Source organism: Danio rerio, chromosome 25 (assembly GCF_049306965.1).
Source record: "Danio rerio strain Tuebingen ecotype United States chromosome 25, GRCz12tu, whole genome shotgun sequence".
Taxonomy (NCBI): domain Eukaryota; kingdom Metazoa; phylum Chordata; class Actinopteri; order Cypriniformes; family Danionidae; genus Danio; species Danio rerio.
The window spans coordinates 18,350,694-18,373,998 of record NC_133200.1 but is presented as its reverse complement, the minus strand read 5'-3'; the positions used below and the strand labels follow the sequence as shown (position 1 = coordinate 18,373,998).

The 23,305-nt window shown below is 36.8% G+C and overlaps 2 protein-coding genes across 3 annotated transcripts; one reads left to right on the top strand and one right to left on the bottom strand.

Annotated features, from left to right (window-relative positions):
• e2f4 (E2F transcription factor 4) lies at positions 1-13,932 on the bottom strand. 2 transcript variants are annotated; one of them, NM_213432.2, is made up of 10 exons: positions 13,467-13,932; positions 12,386-12,495; positions 10,373-10,534; positions 6,971-7,014; positions 6,771-6,835; positions 5,165-5,486; positions 2,542-2,691; positions 2,339-2,383; positions 2,148-2,192; positions 1-1,950 (listed from the first exon to the last, which is right to left on the bottom strand). In NM_213432.2, the coding sequence occupies exons 1-10, from the start codon at positions 13,620-13,622 to the stop codon at positions 1,835-1,837; spliced, it is 1,215 nt and encodes a 404-aa protein (NP_998597.2). In that variant the 5' UTR covers positions 13,623-13,932; the 3' UTR covers positions 1-1,834. The 2 variants fall into 2 exon arrangements, with proteins under 2 accessions (NP_998597.2, XP_073798052.1); XM_073941951.1 differs by lacking the exon at positions 6,971-7,014 and having other exon boundaries at positions 6,771-6,858; positions 10,350-10,534; positions 13,467-13,912.
• A 1,413-nt stretch (positions 13,933-15,345) lies between these two features.
• Positions 15,346-22,203, top strand: cyp2x9 (cytochrome P450, family 2, subfamily X, polypeptide 9). The gene is given in 9 exon segments (NM_001077453.1): positions 15,346-15,534; positions 15,693-15,855; positions 16,035-16,187; positions 16,270-16,430; positions 19,242-19,415; positions 19,926-20,064; positions 21,371-21,558; positions 21,627-21,768; positions 21,861-22,203. Coding segments are annotated over 9 exon segments (1,476 nt in total). The 5' UTR covers positions 15,346-15,372; the 3' UTR covers positions 22,055-22,203.
• The last annotated feature ends 1,102 nt before the right edge of the window (positions 22,204-23,305 follow it).

The following is a 23,305-nucleotide window of genomic DNA, read 5'->3' as shown; positions in this document are numbered from 1 at the left end:
TTACAAAAAAAGTCCTTTATTTCATTTGGATTCCAGTAAAGAACAGTTCCGGTATTTAGCTGTATAATGACATTACTGAAATTCCCTGGATGCTGTAAGAGTGATTCGCCAAGCCATTTAATGCACAGGGCTGAACATGACCTCCGTGACAAAACTGTTGTAAAGTGCACTGCTGAATTAAGCAACAAAGGGGAAAAAAACGCAGACTATCCATCTACTGAAAAACAGAGCAGTCTGACATCTAGTACAAAAATAAATGCTAAATACTTAGAGCGCCCGAGCACAAAAATATTATTTCACAGATAGGAACAGGAAATGATTACTGTTTTTAGCAGGGCCAACTATTAGTACCACCCACATCATGACATTCAGTTTGGACAGCGCGTTTTGATACTTTATTTCTTGTCATATCGTGTCGTCTTTACTTCCTCCCCCCCCAAACCCACATCCTTCTTTAGACAGTTATTCTCATATACAAACATTATGAAGACTTCAACTTACTTGCTAAAGTATCTATACACGTGTATATATATATATAAAGGGGGGACAGAATGGACTGAAAACACGTCGGGAGTTTTCATATACAAAAATAGCGAAGGGCATCTGATTGAACATTTTTGTAGAGAACTTTACGTGCGACCTTTCTGCAGCATTGAACAAGATTAAAGTCATATGCAAACACACCAAAAATATAGTAGGAATGGTTCATCCAACACTTAAAAGTACATTCCTTCTCTTTTACTGATGCTAAGATTAGTTTACTTTTTGTCGTATAGCACCACTGTAAAGATCTCAATTATAGCCTCTTTTGCAACCTCTGCAGTTATTAGTGTAATTTAAAGACACAGTACACCAACAAATGAACATTTGGTGTTCATTTACTCACTCATTGTCTATCTGAGGTGTAGATTACTTGTTTTTTTATAGAGTAAAAAATTTGTCAATCATTTATAAAATGAAAATGTAATGCTAACAGCATTTTAAAAGTCAAAACATTTATATACAGGCAACACTAAATTAATACCCATAGATCTTAATGATAGATTGAAGTCTTACGTAGCAAGTAACGTTGTAAAAACTCAGTTTCTTGCACAGACCAGTTGTTTAATGTATTATTAAGAGTAATAGGCATTAATTCTGCTTTGTCTGCAGGAATATGTTTTCTGTGACATTTCCAAAGAATCACTTTTTTGTGAGTAAATCAACTGCAAAATGTAATTTTTGAGTGAACTATCCCTTTAACAATCACTTCTGCATGATGAAAACTACATTTTCCTATTGGCTGATTGCTTTAAACTATGCACCGGAGCAATGCTTTGTTCAAAAGCATAGTAATTACTCACTTTTCATTAATAATCTGTATGCCGGTTGTGTCTAGATCAGTAAACACACTAATAAAAACAATAAAATGAGGAAAAAGGTGCTACTTTACGACAGGAAGACCATTTAACAAGAAAAAATGACACATCTAGCTGGTATTTGCATCGAACCACTAATCAGTTGCTGGTGAATTTCGCCTTATTTGTGTGTTGAACGTGAACTTCTATACAAAAGCAGTATAAAAACATCAGTTCCGGAATAAGAAAGATGCTTCGTATGGACGTCTGATCTTCATCAGATCAAAATTTAGCAGGGAAAAGTTCATTTGCAGCCAGCCACTTTGGGGTTGGAGTAAATATACACATATAAAAAAGCTTTATATACACACAGAATCAGCTTATAATACATATGGATCTGACACAGAGCCACTCTTTCTTTTTTTTTCTCCTTTCAAAAAAAAAAAAAAAGAAAGTCTTTTCAGTACACTATGCTCATATTACGGTGAGTTTGGAGGTCAAAGGTTGGCAACGGGAACGTCAAAAAGGTCACAAAGGCCCTCCGTTTCATCCAGGTTATAGATGTAGTCATGGTCACCCGGAGGAGGGGAAAGACGGAGGAGCGGAGAGAAAACTACGAAAAAAAAAGAGAGGAGTGATATTGTGGCTAGGCTTGAAACCGTTGCTCGCTTTTCATCTAGCTTTATTGGTTATGATATAATACAATAGTGTTCGCATGACATTGTTTGCCATGTACACAATCATTGCAACTTTTATTTCTGGTTTAGTAATAGAGCATGTACAGAAGGCCTGACTTATGATCGGGTTTACCTTCTGATGACATCAGCTCCTCCAGCAAATCTGTACTCATTATTTCTGAGGAGGAAGGAGGAAATATGTGAGAAATATGAAAGTGATTCTTTCTTGCGTCACCTATGTGTTTCAGTCACGCACATTAGCAGTAGATGATTATGATAAACGTGAGAAGGAAGAGAGAAAGTCAACTTTAAACTGCTTCTCACCTTTAGGGTCAAACATTTCTGAAAGTTCTTTGGGGAAGTCTAGCACTGAAGAAAAAAGCAAAGTGAAACAGAAAACCAAGTTAGAATCGATTTTAAAAATATATAAAATGACAGAAACGAGGAAAATCAAGCAAATATAACAATTCAGATTAGAGTTTACTTTTTGTTTTGACAGAATTGTTTTTGAATTTACAGGCACTTACAATCTGAAGGGTCAGTTTTGATTGGTTCAAAAAGCGTTGAGGAATCAGGAAGTGAAGAGCTGTCCAATGAAGCGGATGACTGCAGCTGCTGGGTGTCTGTTGAAGGTGTTGGATTGGCTGTTGTATCTGGGGTGGAGGTGCTTGAAATGTCTGCAAACCCAGAGTCAAATTAAATTGAATAGAATTAGTGAATACATATATTAACGTTAAAATTCAAGAAATTATGCATCGTTTAACATTATAATTAAATTTATTATTAAATGTACAATTACATTACAATTATGATTGTTTCATGATTGTAAATTGTAATAACATTTTTGGAACTCTTACATGAGCATGACTCAAGCATAACTAGTTTTATTCTGTATTTTTTTATATAAAATTTTAGACAATACCAACGTTACACTTTAGAAGAGTTAAAACTATTCTTCAACATTTTTTTATAGATCAGAATTAATATTTTTGCTATATAAAACTAACAAAAACTAATTTTACACTAAAACAATTGTTTTTCCAGTTCGATTTATGATAAATATTATAATCTTTCCTGGAAAGACTTAAAAAATATATATCAAAGTGCTCTCAGTATAAAATTTTTGTCTAGTATAAATTTTTCACATTTTAACTGTTTACACTGAAGACGAAGAGTTAGTCAAAGGTCACTCTATCAACAATGCTGTCTGCCTTCAGCTCCGGCGGCAAGAGCGTCAAAATTCAGTACATTAAACTTGTATTTAAAGGAGCCATTGCCGCAGATGAGCAAATCAGTTACATTCCTGCTTAAAACATGCTTTCTAGCGTGTTTGCTAAATATTGCAAACTTTTTATCAAATTAATTTAGCAATGGAAAATCAAGTTGCATGTGGCGAGTATTTTGCACCACTTAAATATCCAATATGTGTCCATATTTCTGAAATATTCTAAAGCAGCAATACTGTTTTGTATTGTCACATGAGATTCTCGCTTTTTTAAATGAAAAAAAAAAAAAAAACATTTAAGCACATCAGTAACTCGCCAGTAACTTTTTAAAATCTATGTTCCTGTGAGAAAACATTTTAAATAATTGGAAATCCGGCGATCGCAATAACCGAACCCTTGGGAACAACTGTGCACAGTTACTGTGGCCTCTGGACATTATTACCATAAAATTAACTTGATTTCAACTCTCCTCAATGCCCACACAGGCGAAGACATGCTGTGCTGCTCCTACTCACTTATCGCCACCGACTCAGATTGAAAATGAGTAACTGCTTTGACGCTCTCGACGTTTCCAGTGTGAACGTACAGTAATTAAACATTGAGAGGCTTAACAGGGGTTACAAGTTGGTGGAGCATCATTGTCCAATTGATATGATGAGTTTGTATATTTACTAATTATAAGTTTAATTTTGGAGGGAGGAATTAAACATTCTATCACTCTTTTATGCTGCCTCATCTATTATTCACATTACAATGTAAATTTTAATGAATTACTGAAAGTGAATGAAATTTTAAAAGGTTATTATCACTTCTTTACCGATGTTTAATTTGCATGTTCTCTCAACTTTATTCTCCCAGTTCTTTAAATGGAATGATGCATATACAGTGGCCAGGTCATTATGTGATACTGGTGGATGAAAACGTTTCCTGACTCGCTCCTCCAAAAACGCCCTAAACTTACTCAATAATATTTCGTTCTGGTGACTGTGCAGGCCATAGGGATTGTTCAACTTTCTTATCATGTTTAATGTCACCATTTTAGCTGTGTGTATTAGTGTATTATCATCCTGGTACATGGCACAGCCTTCAAGATACAATGTTTGAAATATTGGGTGCACATGGTCCTCCAGAATGGTTCCGTAGTCCTTGGCAGTGACGCGCACATCTAGCACAAGTATTGAGACAAGGGAATGCCATGATATTGCACCCAAAACCATCACTCATCTACCACATGCTTCACTCCAGGCATGCAATAATCTGGGTGTACACTTCTTTGGGGCTTCTCCACACCGTAACTCTCCCAGATTGGGGAAAGACTGTGAAGGTGGACTCAAGAGATCATTACATGTTTCAAATTGACCACAGCCCAAAATTTTCATTGCTGGCACCATTGAAACCGATGTTTGGCATTGGCACAAGTGACTAAAGGTTTGGATACAGCAGCTCGGCCATGACCCTGTGGAGCTTCCAACGGTTTTGGTGGAAACAGGAAAGTTGAGGTGCAATTCTGCAGTGAATTGGGCAGCTGTGGTTTTATGTTTGTTGGACACAATCTTGTGTGCATTGCAATATTTTAAGCAAAACTGTGCTATTACTTTAATTAAACCTTCAAACTCTGCTCTTACTGGTGGAATGTGCAATTCATAAAGATTGGCCACTAGGATGGTCAAATTTATTCATGAAACCTCCAAAACTAAATTGGCCAGTGTTTCAGTTTCATTGTCAAACCCCTCTAAATGTGGGTTTTATATGTATTATAAAATACACTGCAGATATATATATATATATATATATATATATATATATATATATATATATATATATATATATATATATATATATATATATATGCATATATATATATATATGCAGAGAAACACAAATTACTTCACAGTATTTAATCAAAATATATCCTGCATTGTACCTGTGTCTGCCACAGCAGGAGGGCCAGAGTTTGTGTTGGGAGGGACGGTGGTTGTGGTGATGGCAGTGCTGCTGGTGGTGGTTGTGCTGGGACTCTGGCAGGTGGAGGCGGGAGATGGTGTACTGTTAGCTGTGGGTTTGGTGGGTGCAGCAGCAGAGGTAGTTGAAGCGGGAGTGGACAGGTTTTGAAGCATGTCGTCTGGCGGAGGCACAGGCAGAACCACTGGAGAAGAACTAGAGGGGTCTTTATTCACCAAGAGCACCTCGATGGGACCTGCAGAGCTCTTCAAGTGAATCTGGTACTTCTTTTGTCCATTGACATGCTAATAAAATAAAAAGGTGACGTGCTTGTTGTTGAAACAACATGTGAAATGCAAATGAAATGTCATATATATATATATATATATATATATATATATATATATATATATATATATATATATATATATATATATATATATATATATATATATATATATACACACAAGTGTTAAAGAAACAATAGATCATAACTACAGTAATTATTGGTAGGATAATATATTTCATCTTGCACTCATAAAAGTATTCAGTGTGTTTTCATACAATTATCATAGAAAGTTACATTTTAACATGGAAATGAGGTGCTGTGTAGTTCTACTTATGAATTTTTGTTTAATCTAAATGCACGACATTATGGATGACCATGTTTAATTTCAATATAATTATTTCAAACTATTTACAAAGAATATTTTAGAAATTGTTTTACTCAACATTAAATCTGCACCTGCATCGTGTGTCCTCAGAGAACAAAAAACTGTTTCAATACCAGTTTTATTAGGTCTCGAAATTTCGATCATTCTGGTCACATATGCACCCGAAATTGTATCTTTGCGACCTCAAAATATATTTTGGAGCGTTTGTGCGAGTGCATTAAATTGTTGCCGTGCAACTGTTTTTCACTGCAAAATGTTAACTGCATGCACAGATTTAGGATACAATGCATTCCACCACGTAAAATGTAAAGCGCTGAAGATGAGAGAATGAAAATCACTCTGACAGATTTTGTTTTAGAAACCACCTAAAGGTACAAATAATAGCACATTTGATTAGACATACACTTTTCGAAGAGTGGATAAGACTACTAAAGCCACTCACTGTAAAATCTGTGTGACAGAGTTTTCAGGTAACAGTTTTTGCTACTGAATCTACACATTTTAAGCGTGGGGTGTTCTGCTTAATTCCTAATTTTTTTTTCAGGATGACTTTATATGCAATACACCTGTTAATATTAAATTTGTAGTAACATAATTCTTGATGGGTGCGACTAAATGTTGGCTGGTGCAACTACATTTTTAAAGTTAGGAGCACCAGTGCTTCCAAGCAAAAAAGTTAATTTGAAGCCCCGTTTATAAATATTTATCATCATAAATACTCCCAGATCTGTGAATTGCTCATCCTCTCAGCACGAGTTGTTCATGTTTTAACAAGAAATGTGTGGTTTAAAATAATTAACTGATTTCTTTAATCTGCAATTAAACTAAAAAAAGAAATGTGACATTTATAAAGACAATGATGAATATGAACTGATGAGAACTGTGAAATATATATAAAAAACACACAGAACTTACCGATTCAGGCACAGGAACTTCTAACTGTGTTCCTGAAGGAGCTCTAATTGCAAGAAGAGTGTCACCTAGTGGCAAAAAATACAGAAGACTTTCTTCATTCTTTCATTAGAAAACATTAATATATTAAGCATTATTAGGGGCAATATTTCTCGTTCAGGAAACATTGCAGCTTTTTTAAGTGTCTAAATGGAAAAACCAACCTTTGAAGCAATTGCAGAGATCTTGATGTGTTACATATGCCAGAGTGAGTCAAGTTAAGGACATACAGTGAATGTAACCTACTATAAATAAAAAGAATCTTCACTAATAAAGGCATTTTAATGTATTGAAAGAGCTTAAAAGGAAAAAGAATATATAAAAGTTAAACATTTGCTGTGTAAATTTACTATCCCTCAGGCCATCTAAGATACAGACGACTATTTACTTAAGTAGAACAAGATTATTCACTTAAAATGTTGTCCTTGGTAATTAATAAAATGTAAATCAACAGCTACTGGCACTTTGGCAGTTACAGGCAACATACACAGGCATAACGAAATTAATATCCGGGGCACCTGATAAAAAACTATGGTCTTATGAATTGAAATGATAACACTATTCATGCCACTTTTACTTTAAATCCACAGCCTTAGTAACAGTTTGCTCATTAGGGGTGTAACAGCTCAATTTACTCACGGTCCAGTATGCATCACTGTTTTAGAGTCACAATTTCAGTAAGGTACAGTCTGTGCTATGCTCAGGAAAAACATGCCTACAGAACAATTCAAAGAACAATAAACACATTTATTTGTTAACAAACACCTGACAATGCAACAGCTTCACACACATGACTGTGGATTTGCATGTTCTTGCATTAATTAAAGTAGGGCATTTTGAAAATTGTAAGGAAATTGCTTAAGAAAATAAGTTTAGATTTCCCCTTTTTCTGTTTTACATTTTTACTCAACAGTCTCAACCAACTATGCAGATAATAATTATGTCAACACATCTTAATAATTGAGCACTTTTAAAGTATTGATTACTTCTGTTTACATTATGCTTGCATTACCGAGGCAACAGCGCATCGTTATTTATGATTTTATTATGATTCCAGAGAGCTCTGTTTCACTTAGCACCATCGTAGTGAAAGAAACTTATGCCGACTTTAGCTTGATTTTGACTTGCCGACAAATGCCTGAAATCAGAGGCAAAATGGTGCTAGTTCATGCAAGGGACAATCACACAACATGAACTATCCAAAATGAATCTGAGAGAATCGCTGCTGAGTCACCGATGCCCGTAGCGATTCAAATCATGCCATGTGATACGAGTTTAGACTGAAAATACATCAGCGATCACATACAGCTAATGAGAGAGCAGCATTCACTAATGTGGGTACCTGCAGGCCAGCGAGAGGATAGGGGAGAAGTAAAAAGCACTCATTTTCAGTTTATTTGGACTCAAGAAATGGAGGAAAAACTAGTGGAAAGTTGGCAGGAGCACCCGTGTCTGACGTGTCATCTGAACAATATCACAATCAGGTCAAAAAAGAAAAAAAGTTGACGAGAAATTGCTAATTACCTTCAAACCCAAGTCAGCCAATATGTACATTTTCTACCCCATTAAAGGCTTCTTTCTGGTTATGTAGTTAATAAATAAAGATATACAGCGTGTTTTTGATTGTGAGATGTAGTCTGGACAAAGTTGTCTGCGATTCTTCCTATCGTAAAGTCATACAGTGTGAAACCCCCTGTCGCCGTTCCATCTTGCAGTGTAAACAAAGCAGCGGCAAAATGCTAGCCCAGATAGTCATGCAGTGTGAAAACATCCGTGACACGACTACTTTGAAAATCATGCAGTCTGAATTCCGCATTAAGCAAAGGAAGAGTGTTCGGCTCTTCTCTCTTATTTCAACGGAAACGGTACATAGAGAAGAAAACTGTTCTTAGAAGGCAGCGGGTAAACAGAGTAGAGGGAGTGATCAGGTGTGGAAGAACACCCAGAAGGAGTGGGTATGAAGTAACAGACCTGTGGTATGTCCATGTCCGAAAAGGATGCTTCTGAGTCTGGACACAGACCTCGATCCGCCTGTTGGTGACCACTGATCTAGGCTATCTTTGCAACAACAACAAAAAATGGCAATCGTTATGGTTTTGTGTCTGTCTGAATTTATATTGAGTGTCTGATTAAACGCTGACAGCAGCGCGCTGTGATTTGGTCTCACCTGTGCATTTGCAATGTTGCCAACTTAGTAATTTTGTTGCTAGATTTTGCAACTTTTTTTTATACTACCCTAGCAACTTTTTTTCAATAAGCACCTAGCAACAAATTTAGCAATTTTTAACAATCATTTGGCTACTTTTAGCAATTTTAAAAAGTGACTCAAAAGAGCAGTGGCTGCAGGCTTCACTCAGCTGCTAGCTGCTCAACTGTTAATTTACTGATATTTGTTAACATGTAAAATTGTTGGTAATTTATTTAGCAATAAATTTCAATAGTGCTACAATTGTCTTCACTTTCACAAATGTGTTAATTTCACAAGTTAAAAAAGTACACAAGCTGTGATTGTTTAAAAGAATGTAACTGTTCATTATCAGTGTTTTATTTAAAAATAAAACTAAATTATCAAAAAGTGTTTGTAATACTTTTACAAATAGTCAACTCTATTTTTCATACAAATCTAAATGGACATATTTCAAATAATGTTTTTGCTGAGATGGCCAGTCAATTTGAGAAAACGTTCATAATTTTGCATATTGCATAAAGATGTAGTTTTGAGATGTGGTTACGCAATGTCATCACGCAAAGTAATTTGTTAATAAGAACCTATGTACTGTGCATTTGAATGTATTGTTTTAACAATCTAATACACAGTGCCTTAGAGAATAGATACATGACAGGCTTACGTTTGTCAGATACTATGTGATGATGTCACTGATATGCAAATTAGTGTGTGACGTTATTTGGCAACATTTAGCTATTTTTAGGGCAGGCTTTATCTACTTTTCATTGAAAATAGTTGGCAACACTGCGCATTTGTGCTTTATCTCCTTCACTTGCCAAGCTGAAACGCACAGAAACTCCACATGCACACGCCGACATGTGAGGAAACGTGATGTCAACAACACATTTACATACTAAGAGGTGATTGGACAGGTCTTTGCACGTGCAATGGATGGGAAAGGTAATTGGAAGAGTACAAAGGTGGAACATTGCTTTTTTTCAGTTGTTTCTATTGACAAACCAGTATAAAAATGCATATTCTGAACAGCGGATCACAGGACACACTTAACCTTAGAAGAACAACAGGTCGATACTTTTGTTCACTGTTGCATCCCTATTGCTCATCCATAGTAACATACATTAATATTGTTTTGCCTGTGTATGTTTTTTTTTTTTGACCCAAAGTTAAAATGCATTTTACAAATCACCATAGTTTCAGCTAAAAATAATCTTTAATGTTCCACTGAAGAGATCAAACGTCACAGTCATCTTGGGCACACCATAAGCGTGATTAAATTAACACTTAATTATTTTTTTTAGGTGAACTGTTCCTTTAAACACGGCACAGTGAGAACACCACTCAGAAAACAAAAAAACGATTGAGGCATCTAGAAGGATATGGGCTGTTTAGCGAGTCGTCGGTCACATTCTTGATGCTCTGCTGAACCCAAACTCTCTGCTGGTCCAGTTCATGCTCCCTTCTGTCCAGATCCTCCAGTTCCAACTTGAGATCTATCAGCTTGTCTGCAATCTCGCGCGTGTTGCAACCCGGACCAACACCCCTACAAACATACAAAAATAGAAACAGACATTTAGATCAGATGAATTAGTTGACATTGAAGCAGACGTGTTTCTAAAACATAAATAGCAAGAGCAATTAGAAGTACTTTTGTGGCGGTCTACTAAAATAAACCTTTAATCATTTAACTGGCCAATTTTTATGTAATATTTCAAATAATAATAATAATAATAATATAAACATTGCTGCCATTCAAATTTGAAATGATTTTAAGACTGCATTTATCAGATCAAAAATACAGTAAAATAGACAAGTTCGTAGATAAACTTCATGGTGGCTTGACAAAGTCTCGTCTGAAAGTTTGAATTAGCTTTAAAGTTTAAATCATTGGTTTATATATTTATTTCACAAATATTATAGCTACAGCTAAAAAATTTTAAACACTTTATTTGCATTCAATATGCTTTCTATTAGGGCTGGGCCTAAAACAATATTATATTGAATCACAATAAAATTCATGTCAATAACGATGATAAGCTCTGGATTTTTACTCAACATTTATCCTAATCACCAAGGATCAGCCAATCACACAGTGGATATATGCAACAACAGAAATCTATAATTTTGTTGGATTCACCGAAGTTTTGGTCGCCGAAAATTATCGGCTGGAAATAGGTCCTGCTGAGTCACCCAGTATTGTTTAGCACTCTCGTTTCACTTTCCCACCAGCAGTTCACTTTCCTGCCTGCAGTATCCGTCTTCAGTCATTTTTAGGATACTCTTTTTAAAAGTGGAAGCATTAACAACTTGTTTTAATATAGTTATCGTTTAATGTAGAATTTAAATATCGTGACAGCATTTTTGCCATATCATCCAGCTCTACTTTCTATTAAAACAACGTCACTTTTGTGAATTGAATGCGAAACCAAACAGCACATTTTTTAACAATGATAAAATCTCCGTAGCTATGCAATAATAAGCAGACATGTTTGAATAAAAACCACTGACCATATCAAAATAAATCTTAAAAAGCAGCATATTTTTGCATAATTAACATTAAAATTACACAACAGAAAAAAAAGACAGCTCAGGTTCTTTGAAATTGGAAGTAGGCCTGCACAATAAATCGTTTCAGCATCGATATAGCAATGTGTGTATCCACAATAATCATTATTTTGCTTACCACACTGGCAGATTAATTAGCTTGTTTAAAGGAAAATCTCACTTAATTTTGACTTATTATTTCTGAAAGTGAAAATAAATCTATGTTTTTAGATATGTGGACTAGAAACAAGGCAACCCCAAGTAATTTACATTGTGATTACCGAATTTCAGTACCTAAACACTTATTAGACTATAAAAAAGTCAAGTAGAGAATTCAAACCATCTGGTAAAACTGTATTTATATTGCAATATTTATCACAAAAATATATTTTCTAATATTTCAATACAATGTTATGGGGCCCCAACTTTTTTACCTTTGAGCACAAAATATTTTATTTTGAGAAAAATGTATAATATTTTCTAGCAGTAAACATGCCAGACTACATAATTAACCTAATTAACCACAGTTAACCTTAAAAACTTTTATTGTCTCATGTTTGTTAGGAGCCTACTAAAATATATAAATATATTGATGCAAAAAGCTAATAGAGGAGTGACCAACAAATATAGGAGTCAGTATATTGTCACCTTGGAATTATAAGGTTCTATCTACGCGTTTTTATTTTTATTAAAAGTATTAAAATGTAAACAACAACAAAAATATCCCATAATGTAAATAAGTTGTCATTTAATAAGAATATGTCAATAACTTAATTTTGACAAAAATGGCAGATAGAACCTTATAGTTCTAAGGTGACGATATGTCCACATGAAAGCTTCTGCATCTTACTTCCACTGGATGCTGTTTTTGGATTTCTTCTCGATGAGTCCAATCCCTTCCAAAACATTGGTGATGTCATAGATGCGCCGTTTCTGCCTTACAGCCAAAGTATCTGCAGCCTAAAACCACATCCAACAGAACAGATGATTAAATATAAAGTTTTTATTGCATATTGAAAATGTTTTATATACGCAATCCTAAACACAACAGTTGACTTAAAAACACTTGATCATTTACAAATGTTCATGCGACTTTTTAAATGTTAGTCATATTGTGAAAGACTTGTCTGGTCACCATTCACTAGAAGTGCATCTTAACTCAGTGTAAAGAAAGTGAATGGTGACCGAGGCTGTCATTCAGCCTAACATCTCTTTTAGTGGTCCCACTAAAAACTAATGTTCGGAACAAATATGAGAGTGAAAATATAGACAAAATGCTAATTTCTTTAAAATGTACCGTAACTAATCTAAGAGATAAAAAAATCAGATTTGACAAGCAACCGAACTAGATGCGGTCCACTTCGAGTAGCGCCTGCGCAAATCTAAACTCCAAACAACATAGGACATTTCAAAACAACATATTTGCATTATAATATATTTATACATACAAAAACCAGGTTTAAACTCTAAAGCATGCTTTGCAACTCCACCATTTGCATAGGCCTAAATTTCCCAAAACTCCAGAGCACGTGCTTGTTTTGAAGGCTTTTGTTTGAGTTTTCAGCCCGGATGGAAACTACTTTTCCACCGCAAATAAACTCCGGCGTACAACAACAAACACCGGAGCGGATTATAGAACTGCCGACTGCAGTGACATTACATTTGCAACTTGTTAGCTGACTAGTCTAATTTAGTAAATGAGCTAGTGTATTGTCGTGGGAGTTGAGTGAGGGGATGTGCGTGCACGCGACCCCCTCCTCCCTTAGCAAAGCAACTTTCAGGCAACTTTTACAAGATCTGCAGTTTATCTGTATTCATGCACATTTTAAAAGATAAACGCGGTGCATGCGCTGTGTGTCTCGCGAGCGCGTGTGTGATATTGTACAGATGTATAGGTGATGGTGATGGTGATGAGCTGATGTCGTGCTTACAGCTTTCAGATCCAGCACTCCGTCCTTCGCTTCCTGCAGTAGAGTCACAAATTTGGTGGTGAGCAGTCCGAGACTTTTCTCGTGGCGACTGGGGGTCTGCGGCTGCAGCGACTCTCCCATCGCTCCCAGGTCGTTTCTTCCGGTTTCTAAATCCATCAGGATGATGTTGAAGTATTAATAAATCCCCGCAGTTGTGTTTATGGTTGCATAAATAACGCTTTCTGCTTGCTATATCGCTGACAGCACCGCTCCTGCCGCGTAAACGCTCGCTTCCCGTCAACGACCGGCGATTTGCGAACCATGGACGGGAAAGTTGTCCACAAAATGACAGAGCTGCGACCGCTGTTCGGGGTCTGGTCCGGTTTGGGACACGGATCACCCCAACCCAGATGGCCTAACAGAACAGGAGGTCTTACGAGCACCAGCGCTGAGCTGCTTGAATGACTGAAGCCGTTGAAGGCGCAGTGCATCATGGGATGACCTGATAAAAAAATTGGAGGGTTCCTGCATTGCGTAAAGCGGCCTGAGGGGGGCGATAAAAGCGGCGTCGTTGAACTGAAACGACCATGTGGGGGCTACAGACACCGGTTTTTCTCTTTGTCGTGTGCTAAATTGAAAAATGCAAAGTTTTCTATTCACAGATGTTGTCGTATTTGAATAATTGACCCTTAATATAATTAAAACAATATATTTGCTGTTTTTTGTTGCATTTTACATCAATTTTTATTTTGCCTGATTGTTTTATCACTAAATGGACGGACGGACGGACAAACGGACGGACAGATAGATAGATAGATAGATAGATAGATAGATAGATAGATAGATAGATAGATAGATAGATAGATAGATAGATAGATAGATAGATAGATAGATAGATAGATAGATAGATAGATAGATAGATAGATAGACAGACAGTTAAATGCAAAGATGATAGATAGATAGATAGATAGATAGATAGATAGATAGATAGATAGATAGATAGATAGATAGATAGATAGATAGATAGATAGATAGATAGACAGATAGACAGACAGTTGAATGCAAAGACAGATAGATAGATAGATAGATAGATAGATAGATAGATAGATAGATAGATAGATAGATAGATAGATAGATAGATAGATAGATAGATAGATAGATAGACAGATAGACAGACAGACAGTTGAATGCAAAGACAGATAGATAGATAGATAGATAGATAGATAGATAGATAGATAGATAGATAGATAGATAGATAGATAGATAGATAGATAGATAGATAGATAGATAGACAGACAGTTGAATGCAAAGACAGATAGATAGATAGATAGATAGATAGATAGATAGATAGATAGATAGATAGATAGATAGATAGATAGATAGATAGATGATAGATAGATAGATAGATAGATAGATAGATAGATAGATAGATAGATAGATAGATAGATAGATAGATAGATAGATAGATAGATAAACTGATGGATGGACAAAGAGAGAGAGAAAGAGAAGCAATGAGACTGACAGATATAGATAGATAGACGGACAGATGAATGGATGGATCCACAGACAAGCAGATTTACTGAAAGAATGACTGACATAGATCAGAAATAGATGCACTGATGGATGGACAAAGAGAGAGAGAAAGAGAAACATTGAGACTGACAGATGGATAAACCGATAGATATTTAAACATCTAAAATAAGTATAGGCACATACACATTTGTACAAACCCTCATCTTGACCATGCAAATGACATAACTACACTGTAACTGTGTAGGATTGGTCATTACTACTTAATATATTTATTTTGAGCTGTCAGGCAAGGTGCGCCATCTGAGTGTTCAGCAATTTAGTGGGAGGGATCGGTGCTTTAGTGTCTGAGTTTGTGTGTAAACCAAGCACAGTTAACAGCCGGACAGCAGTCAGCATGCTGGGCTTTTTGATACTGGTGTGGATATGCATCGTCCTCCTCTTCCTCTTCATCCAGATCCCGAGGCCTAAGAACTTTCCTCCAGGACCTCGTCCTCTGCCATTATTTGGGAATTTGCTGGAGCTCAATATCAACAATCCTTTGAAAGACTTTGAGAGGGTACCGTAAGACATTCTTTATTTAGCCTATTGTTAGTTAAATCTGGAGAAAAAAACACACACTCATTAAATCTAGCATTGCTTTCAAGAGCTGACAGTTTTATAATATTATTACTGTACATTTCAGCCTGACTGATGTCTTAATGCTAAACTTTTTAGCTCGCCAATCGCTATGGAAATATTTACAGTCTGTACTTCGGATCAAAACCATGGGTGGTTCTGAATGGTTTTGAGGCTTTGAAGGAAGCTCTGGTTACTAAGGCTGTGGACTTTGCAGGACGCCCGCAGGACCTCATGGTCAACCGTGTTACAAAAGGAGGCGGTGAGTCTATTTAAAAATGAACCTTTACTCTTATACCTCTACACAGGCTCTAGTTAATCAATATCCTTTTGAGATTGCTGGTGTCTTCTTTACATAGAGCTCAAAGAGCAATTTGAGTCTTATCTAACATTACAGCTTAGTACTAATCAGACCCATAAATGACTTATATAATATCACAGGTGTCATTCTGTCTGACTATGGACCTAGTTGGAAAGAACATAGACGCTTTGCTCTGATGACCCTAAGAAACTTTGGCCTTGGAAAGCAATCCATGGAGGAGAGAATTCTGGGAGAGGTTTCACACATTATTGATAAATTGGAAAAGAGAGTTGGTAATAATGTGTTCATTTTGTAATATTTTTTGAATTTTAGCCTGACATTACTTTAAGGTCAATGTAAACTGTGTCTATGCAGGAACCGCTTTTGATCCTCAAACTATGTTCCACAATGCTGCATCAAATATTATCTGCATTGTTCTGTTTGGATCCCGGTATGATTACGACGATGAATTTCTCAAGCTTTTCATTCACCTCTACACAGAGAATGCAAAGATTGCTAATGGACCATGGGCCATGGTGAGACATTTATCAGTTCATCAGTTAATGTAATCAAGTACACAAAGAATGCAATGGTGTTGCATCCATCCCCACCCCCATAAAAGATTAATAATTACTGACCTTTATGTTGTTCCAAAGCATCAAGTCCTTAAATCCAAGAGCTCCCAGATCCTCTATAGACAGCCACTCATTCAAAGTTCAGAAAATTATGATCAGTTCTTGTAATTGAAACGTACAATGCAGGAGAGTAACCAAAGTAAGACCAAACTTTAACAAAGACCAAACTGTTAAGGTAAGAGACTGGATCAGAGTATGTCAAAAATGCCAAGGCTTGTGATTTGCTCCCAGTCTGTAGTGGTGAAAATTCACAAATATTGGTCAAGGATTGGCAAACTACAACCCAACAACATGTTATTGAGTCTACAAGAGACCTGAATGTGTCTTGAGGGATCTGGCACCAAGAAAGTAACAACAGATTAATCAAGTCCTGTAGGTTGCAAGACTGAGCTGCAATGGATAGAACAAATTAATCAGATCCCAACAAGGTTTAGTTGGATTGAGATCTGCAGAATTTGTAGGTCAGGGCAATACCTTTAACCTTCCTGTCGTGTTCGGGTCAAATCTGACCGATTTACAAATTAAATCACTCATAAATATTGTGTTTTACATCTGATTGCCTCAAGGCCTTATAATATCCTCCACACTATGCACTTGAACATATAAAAGTGATGATCACCTCTTTTATTGATTTTTTTTTAATTTGTTTTAATCATCCTTGTTACACCTGTGGTGTTCCCAGTCAAAAGTGACCGCCATAAGAAATGAACGGGTATCCAGACTATATTCTTCCATCCATCAGACAGAAAACATCGCCACACACACTACCCCAACTCACTCACTCGCTCGCTCGCTCGCTCGCTCACTCACTCACTCTGAACAATGTCTTTTGCAGGTACATATCTCTTTTACGTGCTTATGTGCTGATTCTCTCGCCTGGTCTCTCAAGGAAACAGCTTTTTTACGTTTCGTCAGTGGCTAATTCATATAGTTTATATATAATTCATAGTTCAGTCGTACAAAAATGTACGATATTCAAAATGAGGCATGGCACCCAACCCCACCCCTAAACCCAGCCATCATTGTGAAAGCAAATTGTACAAAACTGTATGAATACAATCGTACGAATTAATTTCCGTATTTTATTCTTTTTGTTTATTTATTTATTTCTCTCTCTGTAAAGAGCACAAAGAAGGAATCTTGTTCCCTTTCTTTCTTTCTTTCTTTCTTTCTTTCTTTCTTTCTTTCTTTCTTTCTTTCTTTCTTTCTTTCTTTCTTTCTTTCTTTCTCTATTCAGCCAATCTCTGAGTGTAGCAGGAGCACTTTCAGCTTAGCTTAGCAACAAATATTTTATTATATTAGACCGTTATTATCTCCCTCAAAAATGACCAAAGTATAACTAGTGCTAGTTCTGTGTCCATGCTCACCATATATACCCTCAGTCACTATTCCCTATATTAGTACACTTGAAGGACTGAATACTCGATCACTCAGAACACAGTAAAGGATAGCATTTTGTTTGTGCTTTGCTGGTTGATGAATCATTTTTCAACTTCTTTAGTCAGACCCTGTGACAGTTATTTAATTAGCTGTCTATTAGTAATGAAACAAAGTTTTTTGATTTCTGTCATCTATTGTTCATTTTGCAATATATTTAAGCCCCTATTTTTATTTTCATTGCAGTTATTTTATGTCTAATTCTGTAAATTCATGATAAACACTACTTTGAGATATTGCTTACAGCTAAAAAATGTTGAATAAAAGTTTGGTGGAGAAAAATTATTTTTGTGCTACTATAAGAGCATTTAAAACGGACCGGTCATATTTGACCAGGAACACTAAAGGAAGGGGGAGGATGTGAACACGTCAGAAGGGTTAATTCTTCATCATGTTCATCAAACCATTTAATTTAACATGAAGCAGATGATATGCTATGGCACAAGTCACACAATTTTGGAATCATATTTATGTTAATTTCGACCGGACCTTGTAGAAGAGGAAGTAGATTGCCTCGTCAGATGAGTCTAATGGACCATTGTGTATGTCTACAGCAGTTACCCAAGGAAGGTATGGCACAAGGATGCTAATGTGATCCTCTGATCAAAGCTCTGCTGGGAAACCCTGGGTCTGGCTTTGCAGACCATGTACACCACCTCAAGACAGTGGGGTTCCCTGGTGGAAGGGGCCTCTTTAGACACAATTTCATGGCAATTCGTAAATCAAAATCACTTTTTGATTTAGTGGCTAATTCGTATTAAATTATACAATCTAGCTTGTACAATTTTGTATGATTAGCTCATCACCCAATGGCAGTTGAGCAAGATTAGGTGGCCTAAAATTGTACATTTTTGTACAATTGAACTCGTATTAATTTGCACATTTTAGCCACTAAACTGACAAAATGTAAAATAGTTTTGTTTTCTCATGAGATCAGGCTGGCAGTGCAGACACTGATCAGAAATGATTTGAAGAACATGATGAAGAATTGAAGGTGTTGCCCTGACCTACAAATTACGAGGATCTCAATGCAACCGAGCATTGTTGAGATCTGATTCTTATGTTCAATCCATTGCAACTCAGTCTTGCAACCTACAAGACTTGAAAGATCTGCTGTTAAGGTCTTAAAGCTAGATCCCTCAGGACACATTCAGGAGTCTTGTAGACTTCAATATATTCGCTGATAACTAGCTGTTTTAGCAGCATCTGGAGAACCAACAATTGTTTTTGAAACATTCAGACCATTCATAACAAACTGTCTCTGTTTTATTGCAGATATATGATACATTTCCCATGTTTAGATATCTGCCCCTGCCCTTTAGGAAGGCTTTTGCAAATGCCAGCAAAGCCAGAGAATTGTCTACACAACTGGTCAAGGAGCACAAAAAAACATGGGTTCCAGGAGAGCCCAGAGACTTCATTGACTGCTATTTGGATGAGCTGGATAAGGTGAGTGGACATCTGTTATTGTATTGTTTTTGTAAAAGCACTATATATTGGAACAATGTTGCTTTTTACAGATATTATGGATTTTGGTAACACTTTATTTTGATGGTCTATTTGAGTATTAGTAGACTGTCTGCTTATTATCTGTTGATACTGCTCCTTCAACTGACATTTAACTGACTATAAGAAACTTTGCAAGTACATGTCAACTTACACTAACCCTAACGCCAAACCTAAACCCAACCTGATAGCCTACTTATAATCTAATGAGAAATAATTGGCATGTAGATGCATTGTAACCTAAATTCAACAAATGGACCATCAAATTAAAGTGTGACCCAGATTTTTCCTTAACCCCCAATATGGTTATTAAACATTATTATCTGTTTATCAGTCAGGTATCACCATTGTTTATTGCTTTATCAGTATTGGTCAGAATTTGAATATCAGTGTGTCCCCAGTATTTTATTAACTGAATGAGAATCTAATCTTTGGTTATTTTAACTTCACCAGAGAGGAAATGATGGCTCCTCCTTTTCTGAAGCTCAACTTATCCTGTACGTTCTGGATTTGCACTTTGCAGGGACTGACACAACATCCAACACCCTCCTCACAGGTTTTCTCTACCTCATGACCCACCCAGAGGTTCAAGGTCTGTGTTTTGATTGCATATTAATCAATTTGATCATTGCTGAGTCAAGTTTGGTTCTTGCTTGTTGGACTTTTAGGTTGTATCAATATAAGTTTGTGTGGCATGGTGGCTCAGTGTTTAGCACTGTCACCTTACAGCAAAAAGGTTGCTGGTTTATGTACCAGCTGGGTCAGTTGGCATTTCTGTGTGGAGTTTGCATGTTTTCCTTGTGTTTGCATGGGTTGTGTTTCCTTGTGTTACGCCTGTTTTCCCCAAAGTCCAAAGACATAAAGTATAGGCGAATTGAATTAACTAAATTGGCCGTAGTGTAGTGTGTGTGAATGAGTAAATGGGTGTTTCCCAGTACTGGGTTGCATAAAACATATGCTGTTCATTCCGGTGTGGCAATCCCTGATAAATAAGGGACTAAGCCGAAGGAAAATGATTGAATGATTAATGGAAGTTCCTGATTCCATTGTTCCCATTTTGAGGTTGTTTCTATTGTTAGTCGTTGATTCATTGATTATGTTCATCTGTGTCTGGTTTAGTTACATGCAGGGCTTAATTTGTGCCGGAATATGCGAATCCGTATCCGGCACCTCTGAAATCTGATCTGACACCTCATTTTACAGATTCCCCTCCTTCTCCCCCGTCCACTGTTCACTTTCACTTTCTTCTGCGACTCCCCAACCCATTTCACTTTCGTCCGCAACACCCCCACCCCACTCACTTTCGTCCACAACACCTCTCTGCCATCCACCACACTAATAACCCCACCCCACCCCTGGTCCACACTTTTGTGCGCGACACTACTCCATCCTCCATCCTCGGTTAACATGATGGATTCCTTAACCCGATCTGTTCCGGGTCCTTGCAATTCACAAATTAAGCACTGGTTACATGTCATCTTGCTTATGCCCTTCGTTCAAACAGGTTAGGCTATTGTTATAGTATTATTTTTGCATCTATGTCATTCTGTTGGATTCTCATTGAAGCAAAACCAAAAGAACGCAACAAAACATTGCTGGCAAGTGCACTGTAACAAAGGGAATCCTTGGACAAATCCAAGAAGCATGATTTTTACCGCTTTTACCAATGGGGATTTTATTAAAACCATTACATTAACCCCGTTTTACTGGAAAAGTGTACTATATGAATGCAGTGCATATAAACAAAAAATGTTGAGTAACTAATCAAGACTAAGGTGGATGTAATCAACCAACCAATACACAACCGGAGAAAAAAAGTACAAAGGCAAGCCAAGAAAATACTAATTAGAAGAAACTAAAATTGACAGCATTAGCTTAAACATTTTTCATTTTAACAGCAAAATGCCAGCAAGAGATTGATGATGTTCTGGAGGATAAAGATCAGGCATCATATGAAGACAGACACAGTATGCCGTACACACAAGCTGTGATTCATGAGGTTCAGCGCGTTGCAAACACTGTTCCACTAAGTGTGTTTCACTGCACTACAAAAGACACAGAGCTAATGGGTTACAACATTCCAAAGGTGAGGAAACTTTTCAATAACAAGAGTATAACTTGTTTGAAATCCTAATTTTACCCTTATTTCTCAAGGGAACTTTTGTGATTCCTAACCTCGGTTCTGCACTAAAAGAAGAAGGTCAGTGGAAGTTTCCTCATGAGTTCAACCCTGCAAACTTCCTGAATGAGCAGGGCGAGTTTGAGAAGCCTGAAGCCTTTGTGCCTTTTTCAGCAGGTAACCATTCAGAATCAGAAAGAGATGCAGGTGTAGTTTTTGGTTATTTGAGTGTATTTTGCTAATTGTGTACAAACTTTTTTGGTGAACAGGTCCACGTGTGTGTCTTGGTGAGGGTCTTGCACGTATGGAGCTTTTCCTTGTCATGGTCACTCTGTTGCGCCGTTTCCAGTTTGTGTGGCCGAATGATGCTGGGAAACCAGATTATACCCCTGTTTATGGGGTCACCCTCACACCCCAGCCCTACAGAATGCACATCAAGCGCAGAGAGACTGTCAGAATATGATTTGTATGTTAAATTTCTGTTGCACAATTGCTTTGATGTAAGTATTTTAAAGAGACTGTATGCATCATGACTGGTCGAAAACATTATAAAAAAGAATTGTAATGTATCATGAAAAAAGGCCTTGAATAAAAGCTTAGCTGATAAGTGTGCATGCATGGTATGGTTTTTTTTTGTGCTATCACAAACTGAAGAAAACTGAAAATAAAGTCTTCATTGTTGCATGATCCATCTGAAATAATTCTAATATGATTATTTAGAAATATTCCTCTGAGATTTTGGTCCATATTGACATGATAGCATCACGCAGTTGCTGCAGATTTGTCGACTGCACATTCATGATGCAAATCTCCCATTCCAACACATCCCAAGGTGCTCTATTGAATTGAGATCTGGTGACTGTAGAGGCCATTTCAGTTCAGTGAACTCATTTTCATGTTCAAGAAACTAGTCTGATATGATTCACGCTTTATGACATGGTGCGTTATCCTGCTGGAAGTAGCCATCAGAAGATGAGTACACTGTGGTCATAAAGGGATGGACATGGTCAGCAACATACTCTGGTAGGCTGTGTCACTATGCCAAGAACTTAATAAAGTGGCCAGTGAGTGTTGTTTTTGATACATTTAATTCATCCTTCCTGAGCATTTATTTCTCACTATGCTTAGGCTTATTAACCAATTTATAAGGCATCACCACAGTAGAATGAACCACCAGTTATTATAAATACATGTTTTACCAGCGGATGGCCTTCCTGCTGCAACCTAACACTGCGTACAACCCACAGACATGCGCAAACACACATTCATTCACTATGGTTTATCCAATTCACCTGTACTGCATGTCTCTGGACTAATGTGCGAACATGGGGAGAACATGCAAACTCCACACAGAAAGGCCTCCAGCTTGAGCCAGGACTCAAACCAGAGACCTTTTTTTTATGGTGAGCCAACAGTGCTAATTGCTGAGCCACCATGCAATGAGAATAATTAATAAACATTATTTTTGTTTTAAAAAACCTGCTAGCTATAAAACCCCTAAAAATTCATTCATTCATTATTTTTCTTGTCAGCTTAGTCCTTTTATTAATCTGGGGTTGCCACAGCGGAATGAACCACCAACTTATTCAGCACATTTTTATGCAGCGGATGCCCTTACAGCTGCAACCCATCTCTGGGAAACATCCACACACACATTCATACACTACAGACAATTTAGCCTACCCAATTCACCTGTACTGCATGTCTTTGGACT

Excerpts from the sequence above, each read along its gene's own strand:
- e2f4 (NM_213432.2), bottom strand. The coding sequence starts at position 13,622 with ATGGATTTAGAAACCGGAAGAAACGACCTGGGAGCGATGGGAGAGTCG. Across the intron at positions 6,836-6,970 it reads TCTCTGCAATTGCTTCAAAG|GTGACACTCTTCTTGCAATT; the intron begins GTTGGTTTTTCC and ends TTTTGCCACTAG. Across the intron at positions 2,692-5,164 it reads TCCTGCTGTGGCAGACACAG|ACATTTCAAGCACCTCCACC; the intron begins GTACAATGCAGG and ends CTGGGTTTGCAG.